This window comes from Triticum urartu, chromosome 6, assembly GCF_003073215.2.
Source record: "Triticum urartu cultivar G1812 chromosome 6, Tu2.1, whole genome shotgun sequence".
In the NCBI taxonomy this organism is placed as follows: Eukaryota; Viridiplantae; Streptophyta; class Magnoliopsida; order Poales; family Poaceae; genus Triticum; species Triticum urartu.
In genome coordinates, this window is record NC_053027.1 from 461,724,311 (window position 1) to 461,747,414 (window position 23,104).

The following is a 23,104-nucleotide window of genomic DNA, read 5'->3' on the forward strand; positions in this document are numbered from 1 at the left end:
ACACCATGTCAAAGGAACTAAATGAACAATCTAAATTTCAAGTACGCTTACCTCATATTCTTCGTCGTCACTATACTCTGGATCGTATAGGTCGAACCCAGTAAGGGCCAGCTTCCTCTTTTTCCCCAACCATCATCCTCCTGAATATACAATTACATCCATGACTAGTAAATATAGAAGCCAATTGAAAATCTCGATATGCACACATGACACATTGATCATAGGGCTAATATACTAGGGAAACCAATATACTATGATCCTATTTGCATTTTCCATTATCATGCACACACATTGAACAACAGAGCTAATATAACTACATATTGTGGACAAATTTATATACTAGTGAATCAAATAACTTCTTAATCAATGGATTCCATTTGGGCATATGACATTCAAAACCCCAATCTGCGTAGCATTCAAAAACAAATCTAACAGGGACCCAATCTAATAAGCATACATGTCTCTAGCATTAAAAACCCCAATCTATGTAGCATTAAAAACAAATCTAATAACCATACATCTGTGTAGCATTGAAGCACAGAGATCCCTATCTCTCATACAAATCTATCTAGCATTTTTGCAACGAATGTAATCCAAAAAACCCTAGTACAAAAACCCCCATCCCCCCATACAGAAAACCCCGGCCCATCCATCAAACCAACTACTCTAACCATCTGTACTACCGTATGAATCACAATCTAACCAATGCAACTAACTCTACAAGATAATATGCTAAATATTGCAACTAACAAGCAAGTGCAAATACCTCCTGCTCCTCGCCAGGCTGCGCATCGGGGGACTCGGGATGGACTGCGCCGCTTGACGCCGTCACCTTCTGCTCCGGCAGCGTTGAGGCGGAGCCCGCCACCTCCTTCTCCACATCCGCAGCGGTTGCGAGTTTCCCCGCACCGCCGTGGACACCGCCATTGTCCTTCATTTCATCTGTGGTCACCGCGCCCTGCAGCTCCACTACATCTCCGGTTGCTATGCCGGCGTCGCCACGAGCTTCCGCCATCGGACAGATGGAGGCGATGAAGGTGAGGAAGAGGATGCGGCGGGGGAGAGCGAGACAGTGCGGTGGAGGCAGTGGAGGAGAGCGAGACGATGCCGGTGGGGGAGAGGAAGACGATGCGACAGGGAGGGGATTTGGGGGGAAATGGTAGGGACGATGGGCCGGGAGGTGGTTTCCCCTCTTTATACGATGGGACATTTCGGGCATGTCCCATGGACATGTGCTACCCCATGACCGCGGTCAGTTGCATGCGCCCACATATATGAATACCACTGTACGATCAGCATACGAAACCACTATACGGGTACACGGTCAAAGGTGGACTCGGCCCTACACGGCCCCACTCGTCAGAGTTAACGATCAAAGGCATTGACCCAAGGTCAACATCCGTTGTAACCTGTTCTGAGGGTTTCGGGCAAGGGAGTGGGGAAAAGTGAGCAAAAGTTAAGAGCGTGGGGATGAATGAGTACAACTAACGAACCAGGGGCACAGAAATAAAAAAAACCATCGTACAACCCAACAGGTGTTTACCCAGGTTCAGGCCCTCTCTAGAAGGTAAAATGCTACGTCATGCTTTTAATATATTGATTGTGATGGGGGTACAGAGTACAATATGATCTACGTCGAGATCGTATGAAAGAGTTCTAAGGTCTAAACCTCTAAAAAGCTTGTAATCGTGTCTCTGTAGGCTAAACCCCACGGCTTATACAGGCACCAGAGGTATCTAGGGTTTACACATGGTCGATTACAATCTAGGGATAAGCATGTCGATCATTCAAATATGTCTTGAAGTGTACGTTAAGTCTTCGGGGATCTTCATCTTGATTACATTGAGGACCAAGGCCTGCATGGTCCATTCATCGGTTATCGGTGGGTCCTTGGCCCGACCCATAAGTGGCGAGCCGACATGGTAAGCACCCCTAGTCCAGGACACCGGCACGCGGTCCGGACGTATGCGGGCGTTTTGAGGGTCGACGTTGGAGATGTACTAAAGAAGCATGATTCCACTTGGGCAGAAGCAACCCAATGACCAGATGCATTAGTTAAAGGCATTATCGCAACCATGAAGACCTAGCTTATATCAAGACACCTGTTACTACGAGTAGTGGGTGTGCATTATTATTGAACTTTAATCACATGTAACATATAAAGCAAAGGAGATAACAGACTCTATATAAGCATTGATGTAGGGTGGAACCCTACGGGCCAATCTTTCATGATTTGGAGGGGATCCCATGAAGAACACGAGGAGTAACACGAGGGGAAACGAGAGGAGATACTCAAATCAACGAGAATCGATCACACATGTGCTAGATCCATGAACACAAAGAAGTCACAAAGATCCAAAGACAACAAAGAGAGGATACAAGTAGCTAGTTCTTCTCCAAGAGGAGGCCTTGAATCCACTAGGTGATCTTCTCCTAGATGGAGGTCTTGAGTCCACTTGGGGGATCTTCTCCTAGATGGAGGACTTGGCCTCCAACGAAGTAGGTATCAAGTGGATGAGCAAAGCTCTGTCTCTCATATGAGCTAAACCAATGCTAACCCTCAAATGGTGGAGGTGGAGGAGTATATATAGTCTAGGGTCACGAGGGGGGTAAGTGAGGGGCGAAGGGATACATGGACCTTGGGCCCGATCTCTGTGCACAGACAGGTACCGGACGTCCGGTGGGTTCCGGTCGTCCGATGGCTCACGGCCGTCCGGAAGTCTTCGGACATCCGTCATTTCCTCTCTGGACATGTGGCACCGGATATCCGGACGCTGTCGGTCGTCCGGTGGCTGACGAGTGTCGGATGTCCGACGTCTGGCGGTCGTCCGAGCGCTGTAGGGTGCCTCGGCTATAGTTGTTCTGGCTGGTGGAATCTCCAAGCGTCGGACGTCCGGAGATTGTCAGTCGTCCGGAGGTCGTTGGATGTCCGAGAGCTCTAGCTTTTTGGTAGCTCTTCCTCTTGTTCCTCGCGCTTGGTGTCATCGCCGTCTTGTCTAATGCTCCTAGCTGTTTCATGGCCTTCCTCTTGGTTCCTGGTCATGCATAGCACATACGTTTGAGGTAGTAGCCATGTATCACATGTGGAAAGTGATGGTTCGGAGAGGAGCGAGTTCACCTTGTGTCCAATGGCGTATGGTCGAGGTCTCATCGTATGTCCTCTTGGGGCTTGGGGAGTAGTCGTAGTGTACATGGGGATGATCGTAGGATGCTCCGCATCAGATAACAAATTCTATATAAGCATCCATTCATCACTTGCTTACGGGTTTGAAACCTTGTAAACACAAATCTCAACACAAGAACATTCCCTCCAGAGAACATGATTAGGTTTTTTTACTTCATCATAATAAGGGGCCTGAACTTGTATACTTCATTGTGCCCCCCGCCCCCCCTCCCCATGTGTCTTGCTTGATCAGGCCTCGTTTCTTTCCCTCTCTTATTGTTAGAATTCACACCACGACAACGCTTGCGATGAAGATGTGGCAATTTTCTTTTTTAGGGTGCTGCCCAAGACTACGTGGACGAGAGGACACAACCGAGTCAGCGAGCTAATCTCAACCGTAGACGGTGCGCGATCTGATAGTGCGGAAGACCACCGATAGAGACTTCCACCGATCGACCGACGCTTAGCGTTGGAAAAAAACCCGAACAACTTTGAACCTGAAGCGACTTTGAGTTAGTAGTCAGTCGCCAGTGAGTCAGTCCACCGCGGCCGACACGCCCACTCCAACCCCCACACCCACCGATTCCCTTCTACCTCCCGTGTCACACACTAAACCAAACCACCGATCATTTCCACCCGACGCTTCCACCGCCCGAATCCAGCCAGCCAGCCAGCCAGGCGAAGCTGCGAGGATGTACCGAGATCCCAATCCCTTCGACGAGGGCGCCGACGACAGCGCCTTCTCCGTAATCCCCCATTTCTCCCCCTCTAGCTTAGCATGGCCTGCTAGATAGATCTCGGGCGGGATCTCCCCGCCGAGCTCCGGCGTTTGAATTTTAGCGTGTTCTGACGAGCTCTGCATCTGGTGGTTCGTGCGCAGAATGGGGGAGGACGCGGTGGTGCCGCTGGTGGTGGTGGCGGCAAGTCGCAGTTCCAGTTTCGCCCGACGGAGCCCGTCGGATTCGGCGCCGGTGGCAACGGGGACGCCGCCGTCGACATCCCCCTTGACAACATGAACGTAAGAGGGGATCTCCCGTTTGCTGCTGCCGAGGGAGTGACTGAGCGTGCTCTCTGCTCTACGCTAATATGGTTGCTTTGCAGGGTTCGAATGGCAAGCAAAGTGAGCTCTCGCAGTGGCAGGCAGATCTCAAGAGGCGAGAGGCGGTAAGCTTCTTATGCTGCTGCTGTCTTGGATTCATACTGTTGATTTGATACATTACTATGATATTAAATTGTTGCCATTTTTTCTCTCCTGTTCGTTGTTCTCAATTTTGAATTTCTTTTGTGGGTGAAGGACATAAAGAGGAGGGAGGAAGCTCTCAAGAGTGGTACGCTTCTACATGCATTGGGTCTACATCAGTGGATAAATTATGCCTCATGAAACTGTGAATTGAATCTTGTGTTATCATGTAGCTGGGGTGCCCATGGAGGACAAGAACTGGCCGCCATTCTTCCCAATCATCCACCACGACATTGCCAATGAAATACCAGCCAACGCGCAGCGGTTGCAGTATCTTGCTTTTGCTAGCTGGCTCGGTAACTACGCACACACTCATGAGATACCAGTTTTAAGAGGCATCATTGTATGTACTTACTGACGATATTTGGGGTTGCAATAATCTACAGGCATCGTGCTTTGCCTCGTTTGGAATTTCATTGCTGTCACAGTCTGTTGGATCAGAGGGGGGGGTGAGCTAAGTACCTTCTTCTAGTTAGTTTTCATGTTCTAAGTACACCTGCCTGTACACCTGCACATATGTATTGCAGTTTGGGTACCAACGAGTGCTAGTCTTATTGTGCTATTATGTCTTGTAATGCAGCAGACCACTAAATCTTTGGATTTTCTTATGCTTGCAGACTCTAAACTGTTTTTCCTGGCTACTATCTACGGTATGCTTGGAGTACCTTTGTCCTACTTGATGTGGTATAGGCCTCTGTACCGTGCAATGAGGTATGCATCTAATAGTCAATGCTTTCTGGCTTCCTGTTATGTGTGTGATCTGCACCAGTTCATGCCATACTTCTGATTCAATTTTGTATCAGCCTAACATGCATAACATTCCTAATTAACAACAAAAGGAAATTTCTACTAGATGTTTGACTTAACTGAATTCCAATCTCTGCAATGTACTTCTCCTAGCACTAGTAGTGGCTTTATGTTTAATATTCGGTCAACTTGCTGAACAGAACTGACAGCGCATTCAGCTTTGGGTGGTTTTTCCTTTGTTACATGGTAAGGTCTTGATGAACTTGTGGTTTCTGCTTTCTTCATCTGATATGCTATTTATGTTAGCAACCTGATTGAATTATGTTTTCTTTGTTTTGTTGTAGCTCCACATTGGCTTTTGTATAATTGCTGCCATTGCTCCGCCGATCGTATTTCGTGGGAAGTCATTAACGTAAGATAACTTACCACACTATGTATTGCTTCAAACAATTACTGCCTAGAGTTTTAATACGATAGATAGCCACTGTACAGTGTCTCAATGCGTGAGGCTGTTGATTTTTTTATGTGGCTCTAAACAAAGTATGCTTTATCTGTCATCAGGGGTATACTGGCTGCAATCGATACCTTCTCTGATCATGCATTAGTTGGGGTGAGTTGTTTAGATGCTATTCATCCTTCTGCAGCTCATATACTTCCTATATGGAATGAACAGCTGGACAAGTTTCTATTTCTATAAAGTATATCGATACAATTTTGTATGTTCAGTGTATATAACATTTAAGGCCAACGATCTTTCTTTCAGATACTTTACTTTGTTGGATTTGCCTTGTTTTCACTGGAGACAGTTGTGAGCATTTGGGTTCTTCAGGTCTGTGACTAATCTGCTATCTCCCTCTGCCCCTTGCCTCCTATTCTGCCTTTATTACGTTCCTCGTTCTTTGGTTTCGCACAACCCTCGCTCATCTTTGGGTACTATATCTAAATGGATAAGGAAGTAAATAGGTATTCATTTACTTGGATCACACAGTTTGAATTAGTAATTGGAGATGCTAGTAACTTATCTAAAACTAGAAGTACTCTGTATGTTATTTGTTTAATTACTCCTGCCCTCTAGCTATCTATAAGTATAACTCTATACATAAATTTCAACAACAGTGATCTCTTAAAATTAGGATAATATGGAATCCATCCAGTTGTGATACTAGTGTTTACTGCTGGAAGAAAGTTATATTAACCATCAGTCAAGCACAGTTTTTCAGTAAACTTACCTTTGTTTTTCTATGTTCATCGGTCTTCCTTATATTTGTTTCAACAGAAAAATATGTGTAATGTATAATTTAATTTACAAGTAAAGCAAATCCAGGAAGGTTGAGCGAGCATGTCACATTTTATGAATATTATTTTTCCTTTATGCTGTCACCTATGCATATAGAACTATTGTGTTTGCCAAGTTCCTTACAGCGCAAAATACCAGCAGCTTGGCACTTACTTGATCTTGCTCTAATTTTGGTGCATGCAGAGAGTATACATGTATTTCAGAGGGCACAAGTGAAGCGGGCAACGGAAGAAAATACAGAAGTCCACCGGTGTCATCGGAGCGTGCTGCGGTTCTGTGCATACATATGAGTACATGCCATTCTTTGTATGTTATGGTAGTTATGGGAATAATTTGCCTCAGAAATTCAGAAGTTTGTTTATTTGTTGCAAGAGAGTAGAAGTGTAACAAACGTTGTATTAGTGTTATCTCTTGAACTGTCTGTTGTTTAAAACCTTGGATCTTACCTATATAAACTGCATGTTGTTTGAAGCCTAGCATTTTTGTTTGCTAGTTTGTTTGCATATTTGATTCGTCTGCTGGTAAGCTGCTTTCTTCTGCGAGGGCCATGGTAGGTGGAACCTAAAGACAGCAAAACCATATGAGGTTCTCATCTGTGCCTTGTGAAGTGATGTCGAAGGAATCTTCTAGCCTTCATTGCAGATTCCAATTCTTATAAAGAAAAACGCAAGACTTGACATCCTTACATTTTTTTTGAACCATGATGTCCTTCTAGCCTTCGCTGAATCCTACCATGTACTATGAAATGAAACTGAGAATGTATAACAGAAGTTTGGTTGCGCTTGCGCCATAACAAGAAGTTTTAAAAAATCACTTCATGGACAGAAAATATTGCATGTGGTTGGACTTCATAGATTTTATTTTCTAAAACTCTACAAAGTACTCATACGAATCAAATAAGATGCATGACAAAAGGTCCTAAGGAATGGACTCCTCCAAAGTTTAACGTAATTCCTTTAATCAAAGAACAGGTCCTTGATCTTCTCGTTTCCAGAGATTTACGCTTGTTACGTTGCTTGATTCTGTACTAATATACAGTGGAAAATGATATAGATTCTGGTAATCCACAACGGTGCCCAGGGTCAGATGCTTTGAATGAACAGTAAATTCAGGAAAAATAGCAAAAAGTAATAATTAAAATTCTGTTTTTTTTCATCCATTCTTTTTTATGGTGTTGTCATCCATCCTAGGAGCGTGCAATTTTTTTTTGCTAAAATGACATTTGAGGAGCTCGTGCAAAAAAACAAAATCAGGTTTAAACAATGCAGTTTTTCAAGTTTCTTCGAGGGTCAATTTTTGCTTCTTTTTTTCCATGACTTCCTCGAATATCCTAACACAATGAAAATTCGCACGTGCCTTGCGCACTCCAGCATCTTGAATGTAAAAAAAAAATCTAATTTCTTTTTGCTATTTTTCACAAATTCATTGTTCATGTGCTGGTGTAGATGAGCCTAGGCTCAGAATAGCCGCTCCCGATTCCTTCGTCTTACTCTGCCCATGGCTGTGTCTCTATTCTCCTCTGATCAACGATGAGTTATGATTCTGTAACGAGTCAAAAGGAATTCTACTTGGAGGGTGCATGTGAAAACTGTGTCTTCAATTTAATGCGTATATGCTATGGAATGTCTCGTACGGCCACTGGCCATCCAATGACTTGGGGATGCTGACATGGCACATACCTGTGGCCACACGCTGACACATGGACCGCCTTTGAAAAAAGATAAACGTACATATGGTTACAGCTTGGTGAAGTAGGCATCAGCCATATCCTCTCCAACTCTCGGCGATCAATTTCCAACCTCCATTACCTCATCTGCATCCAGCCATCCTTGCGCTGCCACGTGGCAGAACCATATCTAGATCCATGGAACCACCACCAAGCTTTCCTCCAAGCGTCTCTGGCCATCATAATTCAAGCACCAACTGGTTAGGACAGACAAAACAGGCACAAGTATACCGCAGGACATTATATCGTAAATGGCGTATACGGAATTTCAAATGCTCTCCGCTCGTGTATTTGGCAGCGAACAGACAAGCAACAGACAGATTAATTTTCAGCAAAGATCACTAGTAAGTTGATTAACTAACCGATACAGGTTTTAAAAAAAAAATCACCGGGAAGTGGGCATGATCACAGAAAGGAATCACAAGCTTTTCGTAGTAAGAAAGCTCAGCGTCCAGGGAAAGAATACAGGCAAAACACGATTGTTTCATTTTCAGATCACTATAAGCTGGCCCTGATATCACCAGAATTCCAGAAAAGAAAAAGAGAAAAAAGGGGAAATAGGGACACCACATCATCACCATCTCATTTCCCTCCTTATGTTTTCTTAGCTCTTATCTCCACAGTTCTTTCATCAAGCTCTCTCTTCTCCCCAAGTCTCAGTTACAACTTACAAGGCTTGAAGGGGAGAAGAGCAGCTCCAAGAGGTCGGGCAGCAAACATGGCATTCTGCAGCCCACACAGCACCACATCCCTGAGCTCCCCATGCACCACCATCCCAAACTCTGGCTTCAGGCAGAACCAAGTCATCCTCTTCACGACCAGAAGCAGCAGGAGGAGTAACACGAGGCATGGGGCAAGGACCTTCCAGGTCTCATGCGCAGTTGAGCAGCCAATAGTGATTGGCCTGGCAGCAGACTCGGGATGTGGGAAATCCACCTTCATGCGCCGGCTCACAAGCGTGTTTGGAGGTGCTGCAGAGCCACCCAAGGGCGGCAACCCGGACTCCAACACGCTCATCAGCGACACGACGACGGTCATATGCCTTGATGACTACCATTCCTTGGACAGAACCGGGAGGAAGGAGAAAGGTGTGACCGCCCTGGACCCCAAGGCAAACGACTTTGATCTCATGTATGAGCAGGTGAAGGCAATCAAGGAAGGCAAGGCTATTGAGAAGCCAATCTACAACCACGTCACTGGCCTCCTCGACCCGGCGGAGCTCATCCAGCCCCCCAAGATCTTCGTCATCGAGGGTTTGCATCCAATGTGAGTTCACATTCTACTCCCATGCTTCTCCTGTCTGTTTCAGTATTTGGTGTCTGTTTTTTCTTTCTTTCTTCCTCATATTCCAGTAGCTGTTGGGTAAGTGGTCATCATAAAACCTTTTGAATCACAGCAGCAACTTCTGTTAAGTTTCCACAAAATATTCGATTCCCTGATGCTTAACAGTTAGCAGTATTTCCCTGACTAAAATAAACATGATCATTTTGCAAGCTGTAACAAACAGAAATTTTTAAACCAGGTACGATGAACGTGTGAGAGAGCTCCTTGATTTCAGCATCTACTTAGACATCAGCAATGAGGTTAAGTTCGCATGGAAAATTCAGGTGAGCTGAACAGCAAGGTTTAGATGTTTCAATGGATTTTGTTGCTGTTATCTAACTTTAAAAAAACAATCACTGGCACTTTTGCAGAGAGACATGGCAGAGCGTGGGCACAGTCTTGAAAGCATCAAGGCTAGCATCGAAGCCAGGAAACCTGATTTTGATGCCTTTATTGGTACTGCCTTTTTACCAACTAATCACAGCAAGTGTTTTCCATAAACCAAAAATAATAAAAGATGGTATGTAACCTGACCACTTGGTATGACAGATCCGCAGAAGCAATACGCTGATGCTGTGATTGAAGTTCTGCCAACCCAGCTGATTCCTGATGACAACGAAGGAAAGGTGCTGAGAGTTAAATTGATCATGAAAGAAGGCATTAAGTTCTTCAACCCGGTTTACCTCTTCGATGAAGGATCAACCATCAACTGGATCCCTTGTGGAAGAAAGCTTACATGCTCTTATCCTGGCATCAAATTTTCCTATGGCCCAGACACTTACTTTGGCCAAGAGGTACTCATCTTGGCTTATTTACCCTTTTGTGTCAAACGAGTAATGCTAACTGCTGTTACTTGGAAATAAATCAAAAGAAACCTAGCAAGTAGTCCAAAGTAGGACAAAGTAAGAGAGCTCCAAAACCATTCTTAGACTAGAGATCGACTATTCACTGAGTAGAACAATTCTAGCTGTCAAACAGGTCCTGCCTCAGACAATGCTGTACAATCTTAGTGTTTGCTTGTTTATTTCAGGTATCGGTGCTGGAGATGGATGGGCAATTTGACAGACTAGATGAACTCATCTATGTTGAGAGCCACCTAAGCAACCTCTCAACCAAGTTCTACGGGGAGGTGACACAGCAAATGCTAAAGCATGCAGACTTCCCAGGCAGCAACAATGGAACAGGTCTCTTCCAGACCATTGTAGGACTGAAGATTAGAGATCTCTATGAACAGATCATCGCTGAGAGGGCCGGCGTTCCTGCTGAAGCAGCAAAAGTTTGATGAGCCCCAAATTCAAGTTCACGAATCATTTCATCACCAACTCAATGAGAATGAGCATCCTCGCATTTCTTGTACCTAGTTTGAATATATTACAGCTAGAAGACGGTAGAAAGTTCACTGCAGAACTCATGAAAACCTGCATTTTGAACTTCTCGAAAATCCTCTCCATGATGAGGGTCTCTTATGTCTCTTCTTAACAAATTTCGATGTACATCTTCTCCCATGTTTCAATGCAGAAAATACATGTGCTTGCTAGAATCAAAAGCGGCTGCTTTTATCTAGTGTGTCCTTTTTTTTGGCTGTTACTGCTGATCACGACTAACATTCATAAAAGGCCATTTAAGAAATTTGAAAAAATGGAGGTGGATTTGTAGACAGAATTGTGAAAAATTATGAGAACATGTGGACTATTCGGTACATTGTTCTAGCAAATCACCCTGTGTGTGGAACTGTATATCTGACGCTGATAACACAGTAGTCGTTAATCATCCACTAACAAACGTATCATCCATGATAACAGAAATGGTTATGAAATTAAGGCATAGCAATCATGTCATTATTATGGAAAAGGCACATTGTGCTACTTTCAAGAAAGAATTCATAAACCCTACTGTGTGGAACTGCTGATGTGAAACTGAGAATAATTAGAAGTAGAGGATCATTAATCAATGTGTAATGACTAATGACAAGATAATGGTTAAGAACCTAAGCTATGTCAGTTATGATCTTATAAAAGGTACATGCTGCTACTCACTTTCTCAGCCAAAATTCATCGAAATAGACTTTCAGTCAAGTATATATAACTAACAAAAAACCATGAAGGGAGCTTCAGAACAGAAAATGGCCAGCTTCATGTAACTAGTAACTAGATTAAAGAGCAGTTTTCGATGCAAACCATATAAATTTTAGCGGTACAGTACAACAATTGGCAAGCTAAGGTAAATTTTCATCATATGATGCTCAGTGTGTAAGTGCGAGAAGTTACAGGCCACACAGTCTTAAGAGAGATGCACATAGATATCTCCAAACAACAGGAGAGCACAAGCACAAATATTCACATCAAATAGCATGATTAATCCGTACAATGCGAGCATTTCCATATGAGATGCTACAAAGTAACAATAGGCTCAGTATTGACATTACAATAAGCAACTGAATGTAGACATCTGTTCCAGGTAGAAACAGTGACTTATTTTGCTACGATCATCAAAAGAAAAGACGTGGATGAACCGATATTGGTGATGCCAATGGTCGGCACGCCATCGTCTCCCTCGAGTTCAGTCCAAGCCCTTCAACGTTGGGTGATGCCTCCCACCCTGGTGGTAGTGGCCTCCTCCAGGCACGGGAGTTGGGCACGCCAACATAAACTCGGTTCTCCTCCACTCCGCAGTTCCCCACGTCCACACAAGCCACCGTGCTCCTCCCGGCAATGTCCACGAACAAGGTGTAAGCCCCAATGTTGTCCACTTCCTCCCATATCATGCGCGCCCAATCAAGCGCATACACACCGATCTTGTTCACCCTGGGCGCACGGAACACCAGGGGGGCCAAGTTTGCTTCAAACATGAAGAGCACCAGCAGCAGCCGATCCCCGGCAGCAACCAAATGCGGCCCGAATTGCAATCTGTCGAATCTGGTGGCGTCCGGAAGGCCGGTGGTTGGCAGCAGTCGGGCTGCCTGGTTCGAAGGGGCGCCACCAAGGTGGAACTCCAGTATCTGCGCGCGGTCGGTCAGACCGAGGACGCGCCCGCGGAATTCGATGACGGTCGTGACGATGGAGGCGGCGCGGGGGAGGGCGTGCTTGGTCCAGTCGGGGCGGGCGTTGTTGTTGTTGGGGCTTGGATGCTCGGGGAAGGGGAGCGAGAAGAAGGCGTGCATGGAGTGGAAGAGCAGGAGGTGGGAGGGCGTGAGCGCTGCGTAGTGATAGGGGAAGTGCGGGGAAGGGAGCTGGAGCGCGCGGCGCTCGGCGCCGGTGAGGGCGTCGACGAGGTGTAGGCTGTTGAAGGAGCCCCGGCGGAGGAGGATTAGGTGCCCGCGTGAGGCGGAGAGGAGCGTGGCGCCCTCCGCCGGGGCGGGGATGGGGTACGAGAGGGATTGGGGGACGACGAGCGGGGAGAAGGGCACCAGTCGGAAGTCGGGGCAGAGGAGGAGGAGCGGCGGGATGCGGGGGCGGATGAGATCGGCGGCGGAGGCGCGGAGCAGGTGTCGCCAGGGGCGGCACGTCCCCGCGAAGGCGTAGAGCGAGCGGATGCAGGGAAGGAGGCGGCGGAGCACCTCCGCCAGCGGCAGCTCCGGCAGGTCGGCCCAGTCGCGGTACGGGTCCGGGCTCGGCGCGGCTGGCGGCATCGGAAGTGTGGGGCGGTCGGCGGCGGGGGATGGGCAAGTTCGAGTGTTTCGCGGCGGCGGCGGGGGCAGCATGGTTGGTAGGATCCGCCGTGCCGGTGAGCATCAACCAGACCTTAGGCCAACTCTAACCGATCCACTAAAATTTAGTGGAGTAAAAGGCTTTTAGTGGAGTATACTAAGTTTTGGCTGGACCTAGTTGATTCCTTAAATATAACAAAGTAAATTTTTGTTTTTCTAAACCTTGCAATTCTAGTATAAATTGCAACTAAACATAAATTTGAATGTTCAACCAAATTACGAATATAGTTTACAAACAGAATTTAAACACGCCGAATGGTTCAAATGTAGCAAATAGCATTTCATAGAACAATTAGGACTCGCTTAGACGTTGCCAATGATGGTCAACAAGATCTTGTTGGAGTTGGGTATGAACTTGACGGTTCTCGATCTTGCGATACTCCTCAAAGAATGTCAAAATCATGTTTGTATCATACTCTGACTCAACCAATATCGAAAATTCCCAGGCATCTCTCTCTTTCGTCTTCAATGATCATGTGATGAAATATGATGAACAAGTCATGATTTGTCATAGAACATGTAGCGACCCAATCTCAGACGGTCAAGTCTTTGTGTTCAGTGTCATCCCTGGATCGGTAATGCTGACACACACAATACTCGAAGGATTTGTAACAGAGTAGCAATCACACACTTATTACATCGAATGTCTCAAAGGATAACTTATTACAATAAATATGGCTTAAGGCCATCTAAAAATGATAACAGTGGAAGGCTTGGAAGAAAAAGTGAGTCCATCAACTCTAACGACATAGCTGAGTGCATGATAAACGACCTACGACATCTTACTCCTCGTCTAAAAAGTCTGCAACATGATACGTTGCAGCCCGAAAACGGGTCAGCACATGGAATATACTGGCAAAATAACACAGCAGAGCAATGAATAGGTAAAGGCTATCACTACATGCATATTTGGCTGGTGGAGGCTCTATGGTTATAATGTTTTGCGAAAAGCCAATTTTTCCCTACAACAAAGGAATATATTTTATTTAACTATCATGGTAGTTGAAACATCGAGAATGGTAACCCCATCTCAATCCCAATTAAAAGTAATTATCAACCCAACAAATTAATTTAGAGTGATGAGATCCATATGATAATCCAAGAACCAGATACTCAAGTTGTCCATGACCGGGGACACGGCTAATCATGATTAGTTCGTACACTCTGCAGAGGTTTGCACACTTTTCCCCACAAGACTCGATCTTCTCCGTTGGATTTCTCGCACTACATGGTGTTTGAGAAACAGATGACCGAGACATAGTTTTTCAGAAGCATTAACTCTAACCCCGGGTAGACAGTACCAACCTACATCCCCTACATCTGCTAGCCTACCACTGGAAGAGGTCATGCAACTTACTCCACTATGCTAGAGCCCATAATAGCTTGTGGCTGCACACGAAAGTTTCTAGCATGAATAATCTTATGATCCTTTTGAGCCTGGGTGGCGGACCATAGGAGGATCACACGGTGTAACCCCAGGATCTCCTAGGAAAACACTGGTATAATCCCAGGTGCCCTAAACCAACAATCCACCCAGATGTATATTCAAGTTGCCACCTTAAGTTGAACCATTAATTAACAAACTCACATATGTCATGGATACTCTCAAACTCAAACCACGTCTACGAGCATAGCATAGCGATATAAGCATAACGTAGAAGTAACTCCCAAGGGTTTGATAAAGAAACAGGTAATAGGTTATACCTCATCAACTACTTCCCAATACCCACATGTTAATCACATCCTAATCATGCAGTGTTTGAGGATTGCAACTAATGCATAAAAACTGGGTATGAAAGAGTATGATCAATGTGTTACTTGTCTTGTTGACGATCCGCAAAACCTAGTGACTCGTAGTAGCACGTTTCACACTCCGGGTATTCTGTCGCAAACAAACAATAGCATACATAAGCAATCAAGCAAAGATGCATGGGGAAAACTCAAATAAGAAGATCTAACCCTAAAGTTCAACTCAAGAACTCCTGTTTGCAAAAAGAATCAAAATCAAACGGAGCAATGAAACTCAAACTGCGAAAGAAACAAGATCCGATTACTAATCTGGACTAAAGTCAAATTCTACAGTACCAAAATCTTGTTCAAGTTGGTTAAACAGAACGAGGGCTTCGAGACGAAGAACTAGGCGCTTGTTTCACCTGATTTGGATAAACGAGCGAAAAGATATACTAGATCGAAGATTAGGGCAGAAATCGCAATCGAAAATAATCACGAAAAACCCTGGAAAAAGAAAAACTGACGAACAGGCTAACGAACGAACGTTCGCTGTCTGCGGCTAACGGATGAACGGAGTTCGTTAAAATGAACGTACGGACGAACGTTCGTTAAATAAATAAACCGACGGAAAACCGATCTAATAAATTAAACCAGAAACTAAAAAAACCGGATCTAGATCTAGGGTTTACCGAAATAAACCGACAAAAAAACGACGGCGGCGGCTAACTCCGGCGAATGGCGGGCGGCTCCGGCGGCTTGCGCGGCGACGACCCGGCGGCACGCTAGGGCGGCGGCGGCGCTAGGGTTCGGGAGGCGTGGGCGGGCTGGCGGCTCGGGATGGGATGCGAGCGGCGGCTCGGGCGCCTTATAAAGGGGGCCGACCTGGGGAGTCCGGGCCGGTTATGGCCTGTAGGTTGGTTTGACTTTTTTTTAAATAAGTCCTGACGCGGAAAACAAACGAAGGAAATACTAAACGGACTCCAAAAATCCTAAAATAAATTTTCACGGTCCTCTAATAATATTGCAGACAAAGTGAACATTTATTTGGGACTCTAATGCAATTTTTGAAAAATGCATATTTTTCCTAATTCAAATAAATCGCAATAAAATCCAAATAAAATCTATTATTTAATTTTAGTATTTTTCATCCAATATTTCATTTATTTTGGAGAAGTCATATTATCTCCTCTCATATATTTTAATATGAAATATTTTCGGAGAGAAAAAATATTAAAACCAAATGATCCTTGCCTCAATATTCGATAAAATTCAAATATGAAAACGATGAAATCCCCAACTCTCTCTGTGGGTCCATGAGTTGCTTAAAATTTTGATGATCGCAACACGACAATGCAATAAAAATATGATATGCATGTATGACCTATGTATAACATTCCAAATTGAAAATTTGGGATGTTACAAACCTACCCCCTTAAGATGAATCTCGTCCTTGAGATTCGGGTTGGCTAGAAAATAGGTATGGGTGGTCCTTGCGTAGATCATCATCTCTTTCTCAGGTGGCTTCCTCCTCGGTATGGTGGCTCCACTGAACTTTGCAAAACTTGATAACCTTGCTGCGAGTAACTCGGCTAGCAAACTCGAGAGTCTTGATAGGTTTCTCCTCATATGTCAAATCACTATCCAACTGAATTGCTTCCAGGGGCACTGTATCTCTCAGAGGAATATCGTCCATCTCTGCATGGCACTTCTTCAACTGGGAAACGTGAAACACATCATGAACTCCTGACAGTCCTTCGAGTAACTCCAACTTGTAGGCAACCTCTCCCATGCATTCCAAAACACGGTACGGTCCTACAAATCTCGGGCCTAACTTTCCCTTGACTCCAAAACGTTTAACTCCTCGCATGGGTGACATTCGCAGATATGCTCTGTCTCCGGTTTCATAGGCTACCTCCTTGCGTTTCGAGTCTGCGTAACTCTTCTGTCGGGACTGAGCTACCTTAAGTCTATCTCGAATCAGCTTAACCTTCTCTTCAGACTCCTTAATCAAATCTGGTCCAAACAACTGGCGGTCTCCAACTTCATCCCACATCAACGGTGTCCTGCACCTCTGTCCATACAGGGCTTCGAACGGTGCCATCTTCAAACTGGCCTGGTAGCTGTTGTTGTATGAGAACTCCGCGTAGGGCAGGTTGTCATCCCAACTAGATCCATAATCTAGTGCACAAGCTCTCAACATGTCCTCCAGAATCTGATTGACTCTCTCACTCTGTCCATCTGTCTGCAGATGAAAAGCTGTATTGAACTCTAGCCTGGTACCCAAAGTCTGGTGCAACTGATGCCAAAACTTTGAGGTAAACTGTGTTCCTCTATCTGATACGATGGTCCTCGGAACTCCATGCAGACATACGATCCTGGTCGTTTATATCTTGGCCAACTTCGCACTTGTATAGGTGGTCTTCGCTGGGATAAAGTGAGCCACTTTAGTCAAACGATCCACTACTACCCAGATAGAATCATATCCCGATCGGGTCCTGGGTAATCCAGTGATAAAATCCATGCCAAGTTTGTCCCACTTCTATTCGGGTATCAGCATAGGCTGCAGTAGTCCTGCTGGCTTCTGATGTTCTGCCTTCACTCTCTGACATACATCACATACGGCTACATACTCGGCAATATCCTTCTTCATCCAGGTCCACCAGAAACGCTCCTTCAAATCCAAACACATCTTGGTGTTTCCGGGGTGTATCGAGTATGGCGAGTCATGGGCTTCCTGAAGTATCAACTTCCTGATCTCTGCATTGTTGGGCACATAAACACGGTCCTCAAACCACAAAGTGTCGTGCTCGTCCTAAAAAAACCTTTGGCTTTTCCTTCACCCATCTTCTCCTTTATTTCAGCAATTTCTTTGTCATCTTTCTGAGCTTCTCTGATCTTTTCCAACAATGTTGACTGAACCTCCAATGCTGCAATGAAACCTCTAGGGACTATCTCCAAACGTAGCTCCCTGAGACCTTCTGCTAACTCCCTTGGCAGTCCTCCTGTTACTACGGTATTGGCATAACCCTTTCGACTCAAGGCGTCTTCTACGACATTGGCCTTGCCTGGGTGATAGTGCAACTTCATATCATAATCCTTTATGAGTTCCAACCATCTCCTTTGCCTGAGGTTCAGCTCCTTCTAGGTAAAAATGTACTTCAAACTCTTGTGATTCGTGTACACATCACAACGGTTTCCAATAAGAAAATGTCTCCAGGTCTTGAGCGCATGCACTACGTCTGCTAACTCCAAATCATGCGTAGCATAATTTAACTCATGTGGTCGAAGTTGTTGTGAAGCATATGAAACAACTCTTCTGTCTTGCATAAGTACTCCTCCAAGTCCTAAGCGTGAGGCGTCACAATACACTTGGAAATCCTTGCGTATATCTGGCAGAATCAGCACTGGGGCTGTAGTCAAACGTTTCTTCAACTCCTGGAAACTTGCTTCACATTCCTCTGTCCAATGGAACTTGGTATCCTTCTTCAACAATGCCGTCATAGGCTTCGCAATCTTGGAGAAATTCTCAATAAATCTCCGATAGTATCCCGCGAGTCCAAGAAAACTGCGGATCTCTCCAACTGAGGTGGGTGCCAACCACTCGGTGACTGACTGAACTTTTGTAGGATCCACTACTATACCTTATCCTGATATAACATGTCCAAGAAATCCAACTTCCTTCAACCAGAACTCACATTTGCCAAACTTGGCATATAACTGATGTTCCCTGAGCTTCTCGAGAACTAAACGCAAATGTCCCTTGTGTTCCTCTTCATTCTTCAAATATACCAAGATATCATCAATGAACACCACGACAAACTTATCCAAGAACTCCATGAACACCTTGTTCATCATACTCATGAAGTAGGCAGGGGCGTTAGTCAGTCCAAATGACATAACCGTATACTCATATAACCCATACCTTGTGGTGAATGTTGTTTTTGGTATATCCTTTTCTCAAATCTTCAGCTGGTGATATCCTAATCACAAATCGATCTTCGAAAACACTTTAGCTCCTTGCAGCTGGTCAAACAAATCATTGATCATCGGCAGCGGGTACTTGTTCTTGATTGTCACTTCATTCAATGCGCGACAATCAACAACCATTCTCAGTGATCCATCTTTCTTCTCAACCAAGAGCACCGGTGCTCCCCATGGTGATGAACTTCGTCGGATGTAACCTTTCTCCAACAACTCCTTAATCTGCTTCTTGATCTCTTCCAGATCATTTGCGGGCATCTGGTACGGTCTCTTCAATATTGGTCCGGTGCCTGACAACAGCTCTATCAAAAACTTAATATCTCGATCTGGCGGCATGCCTGGTAACTCCTATGGAAATACATCAGGGTAATCCTTCACTACCGGCACTTCCTCCTGAACAACTCCTGAGAGAGAATTTACTTGAGTCCTCCTAGGCACATGCCTAGATACATACTTGATCCTTTTTCCCTCCGGGGTGGTGAGTAGAATTGATCTGCTAGCACAGTCAATGTTTCCTACATACTTCGATAACCAATCCATTCCTAGTATCACATCCAATCCTTGTGACTCCAAAATTACTAGGTCTGAGGGGAAAACATGGCTACCAATGGTTAAGGGTATCCGATCGCACCATCAGCTGGCCATATACTCTACCCCAGGTGAGCTCACTAGCAAGGGTGTCCTAAGGGCTAAGGTGAGTAACTTAAACTTGTCCACAAATCCCCTTGAAATGTATGAATGCGATGCACCAGTATAAAAAAGAACGAGAGCGGTAAATGAGTTAACCAAAAACTTACCGATAACCGCATCTGGCTGCTCTTCAACCTCCTCCACGTTCACGTGATTCACTTGTCCCCTGTTGAAAGGGTTGGGCTTCTTCCCAGCGCTTCCATTGCCATTTCCGTTCTTCAACTCCGGACAATCATTGGCGTAGTTCCCAGTCTTCCCGCACTTGAAACAGGTAACGTGACTTTGATCCTTCTTGGCTGGTGTGGCTGGGTTAGAGCGGTTCTGGTTACTGCCTGCTCCATTCCCGTTTCCATTCTTGGGGCCGCAATGGTTGTGCGAACTACCTCCATTGTGAGTGTGGCCTCCATGGTTATGGGTCAATCCTCCCGAGTTCGGGGTGAAACGAGGCTTCTGCTGAGCTCTCGAATTGTACTTTCCTTGTCCATACTTCCTCTTGCGACTCTCAATCTGCTGCTGCATCCCTTCAATCATAAGAGCATTGTCTACCAGCTCCTGGTAGTTGTTAAATGTTTCCACCATCAACTGCATGCTCATCTAATCATTAAGCCCTTCCATAAACTTCTCTTGCTTCGTGGCATCTGTGGCCACATCATCAGGGGCATAACGAGATAGATTACTAAACTCATCTACGTACTGAGCCACAGTACGATGTCCCTGGCGCAAGTTGCAAAACTCACGCTTCTTCATGCTCATAGCTCCAGTTGAGACATGGGCTGTGCGGAAAGCTTGCTGAAACTGCTCCAAGTAACATTGGCTATGGGAAAAGTGGCTGTGTAATTCTCCCACCATGCGACTGCTGGTCCATCCAATTGGTGTGCGGCAAAACGCACCTTCTCAGCATTTGTGCAACCAGCAGTGGTTAGCTCCCTTCCAATCCTACGTAGCCAATCGTCCGCAACTATGGGCTCGGTGCTACTGGAAAACACCAGTGGCTGAAGCCTCAGAAAACGGGCTAAGTTGTCAACTGGAGCTGGTGGCGGTGGGTCATTGTTATTGTTGTTGTTGTTGCCCTGATTCTGAACTAGTAACTGCATCAGTGTATTCTGCTGCTGGATCAACTGGGTGAGCTCCGGTGGGAAAACAAAACCGGGGTCATGTCTCGGAGGCATCTGATGGGTTTTAGAGGGGAGAGATTAGAATAGAATGAGATCTAAGGAGAAAGCACTACCCATATGCACATAAGACAAACACAATCATATCATATCACTCAATCAATCATGCAAGGGCATACAATCGACCTAACTATCGTTACAGTGCTTGGACTATTCTATATACATGGGGAAATACTACTAATCATATGGTGGTCTACTAGAAATTTTGATCGGCGGAAGACTCAATGATATCTGCTCCAGCTTCATCTTCATAATCATCATCACTATCGTCGGGGTCGGAGTCGATGTCGTCGATGATGATGTAGTCTTCAGAACAAATCTCCTTGGGTTCATCGTCTTCTCCTCCTGGAGCGGGGTCTCCCATGAAAACTCCTAGCTTCCTTGTCATGTCGTCATTCCTCTCCACAAGTATCATCATTTCCTCATCATATCCATCGTGTGTAGACTTAGGCTCCTCTTCTAGCTCTGATATCCTGGTCATCGCCTTCTTCAAATCTATCATGCTTGCACACATCTGGTTCTCCTGGCGACGAATAAGATGGTTTAACTCCTGGATGAATGCTGCAATGGACCTGTCCTTCCTGGTGCTGATCATCTCCCATTGCTCATCTCGGCGCCCACATATCTGGTAGATAGTGTCCTTAAGCTCCTTGTGGTAAACTTGGCGATGCGTCCTATGGTGATGTGGGCTGCCATGCTTTTGCCTAGACTCCAGGTTGGTGCGTCAAAGGAAAACTCTATGGGTTTAGTGACTGGTGTGAATGTCCTTCCTGGGATTTGAACTCGAATCAACCCTGGTAAAGTGGCAGTGTACATCCCGGTGAATCTTGGTATTTCGATGTTCAGGTACCTAGTGACTTCCTTCATATGTCGTCCAAACGAGGTGTCTTCATCCGGATTTGTAAACTTTTTCCTTGAGTCCGCCATCCTAAAGAGTAGAAAATGGAGAGGAGTCATAAATGAGTATAGAAGAGTGACATATGGGTCATCTTAGTGGCCGTGTCCTACATTCAGCGTGTGCTCTGATACCATCTTGTAGCGACCCGACCTCAGATGGTCAAGTCTTTGTGTTCAGTGTCATCCCTGGATCGGTAATGCTGACACACACAATACTCGAAGAATTTATAACAGAGTAGCAATCACACACTTATTACATCGAATGTCTCAAAAGAGAACTTATTACAATAAATATGGCTTAAGGCCATCTAAAAATGATAACAGCAGAAGGCTTGGAAGAAAAAGTGAGTCCATCAACTCCAACGACATAGCTGAGTGCATGATAAACGACCTACGACATCTTACTCCTCGTCTAAAAAGTCTGCAACATGATACGTTGCAGCCCGAAAACGGGTCAGCACATGGAATATACTGGCAAAATAACACAGCATAGCAATGAATAGGTAAAGGCTATAGCAATGAATAGGTAAAGGCTATCACTACATGCATATTTGGCTGGTGGAGGCTCTATGGTTATAATGTTTTGCGAAAAGCCAATTTTCCCCTACAAAAAAGGAATATATTTTATTTAACTATCATAGTAGTTGAAACATTGAGAATGGTACCCCCATCTCAATCCCAATTAAATGTAATTATCAACCCAACAAATTAATTTAGAGTGATGAAGATCCATATGATAATCCAAGAACTAGATACTCAAGTTGCAAATTAGTTTGTACACTCTGCAGAGGTTTGGGCACATTTTCCCACAAGACTCGATCTCCTCCGTTGGATTTCTCGCACTACATGGTGTTTGAGAAACAGATGACCGAGACATAGTTTTTCAGAAGCATTAACTCTAACCCCGGGTAGACAGTACCAACCTACATCCCCTACATCTGCTAGCCTACCAATGGAAGAGGTCATGCAACTTACTCCACTATGCTAGAGCCCATAATAGCTTGTGGCTGCACACGAATAATAGCTTGTGGCTGCACACGAAAGTTTCTAGCATGAATAATCTTATGATCCTTTTGAGCCTGGGTGGCAGACCATAGGAGGATCACACGGTGTAACCCCAGGATCTCCTAGGAAAACACTGGTATAACCCCAGGTGCCCTAAACCAACAATCCACCCAGATGTATATTCAAGTTGCCACCTTAAGTTGAACCATTAATTAACAAACTCACATCTGTCATGGATACTCTCAAACTCAAACCACGTCTACGAGCATAGCATAGCGATATAAGCATAACGTAGAAGTAACTCCCAAGGGTTTGATAAAGAAACAGGTAATAGGTTATACCTCATCAACTACTTCCCAATACCCACATGTTAATCACATCCTAATCATGCAGTGTTTGAGGATTGCAACTAATGCATAAAAACTG

General features: G+C 45.0%; 3 protein-coding genes across 3 annotated transcripts; 2 read left to right on the plus strand and 1 right to left on the minus strand.

Moving 5' to 3' along the window:
• The first annotated feature begins 3,700 nt into the window (after positions 1 to 3,700).
• LOC125514211 (secretory carrier-associated membrane protein 5-like) lies at positions 3,701 to 6,923 on the plus strand. The gene is made up of 12 exons (XM_048679496.1): positions 3,701 to 3,909; positions 4,044 to 4,181; positions 4,265 to 4,327; positions 4,458 to 4,491; positions 4,577 to 4,699; positions 4,790 to 4,852; positions 5,021 to 5,114; positions 5,351 to 5,396; positions 5,495 to 5,562; positions 5,712 to 5,760; positions 5,914 to 5,979; positions 6,631 to 6,923. The coding sequence occupies exons 1-12, from the start codon at positions 3,856 to 3,858 to the stop codon at positions 6,661 to 6,663; spliced, it is 831 nt and encodes a 276-aa protein (XP_048535453.1). The 5' UTR covers positions 3,701 to 3,855; the 3' UTR covers positions 6,664 to 6,923.
• A 1,862-nt stretch (positions 6,924 to 8,785) lies between these two features.
• Positions 8,786 to 11,055, plus strand: LOC125514212 (phosphoribulokinase, chloroplastic). The gene is made up of 5 exons (XM_048679497.1): positions 8,786 to 9,439; positions 9,696 to 9,780; positions 9,868 to 9,952; positions 10,046 to 10,290; positions 10,527 to 11,055. Exons 1-5 carry the CDS (start codon positions 8,892 to 8,894, stop codon positions 10,776 to 10,778), a joined length of 1,215 nt encoding a protein of 404 aa, XP_048535454.1. The 5' UTR covers positions 8,786 to 8,891; the 3' UTR covers positions 10,779 to 11,055.
• Positions 11,056 to 11,811: 756 nt separating this feature from the next.
• LOC125512378 lies at positions 11,812 to 13,272 on the minus strand. Its single transcript, XM_048677469.1, has one exon. The coding sequence runs from the start codon at positions 13,194 to 13,196 to the stop codon at positions 11,985 to 11,987; it is 1,212 nt and encodes a 403-aa protein (XP_048533426.1). The 5' UTR covers positions 13,197 to 13,272; the 3' UTR covers positions 11,812 to 11,984.
• Positions 13,273 to 23,104: the final 9,832 nt, after the last annotated feature.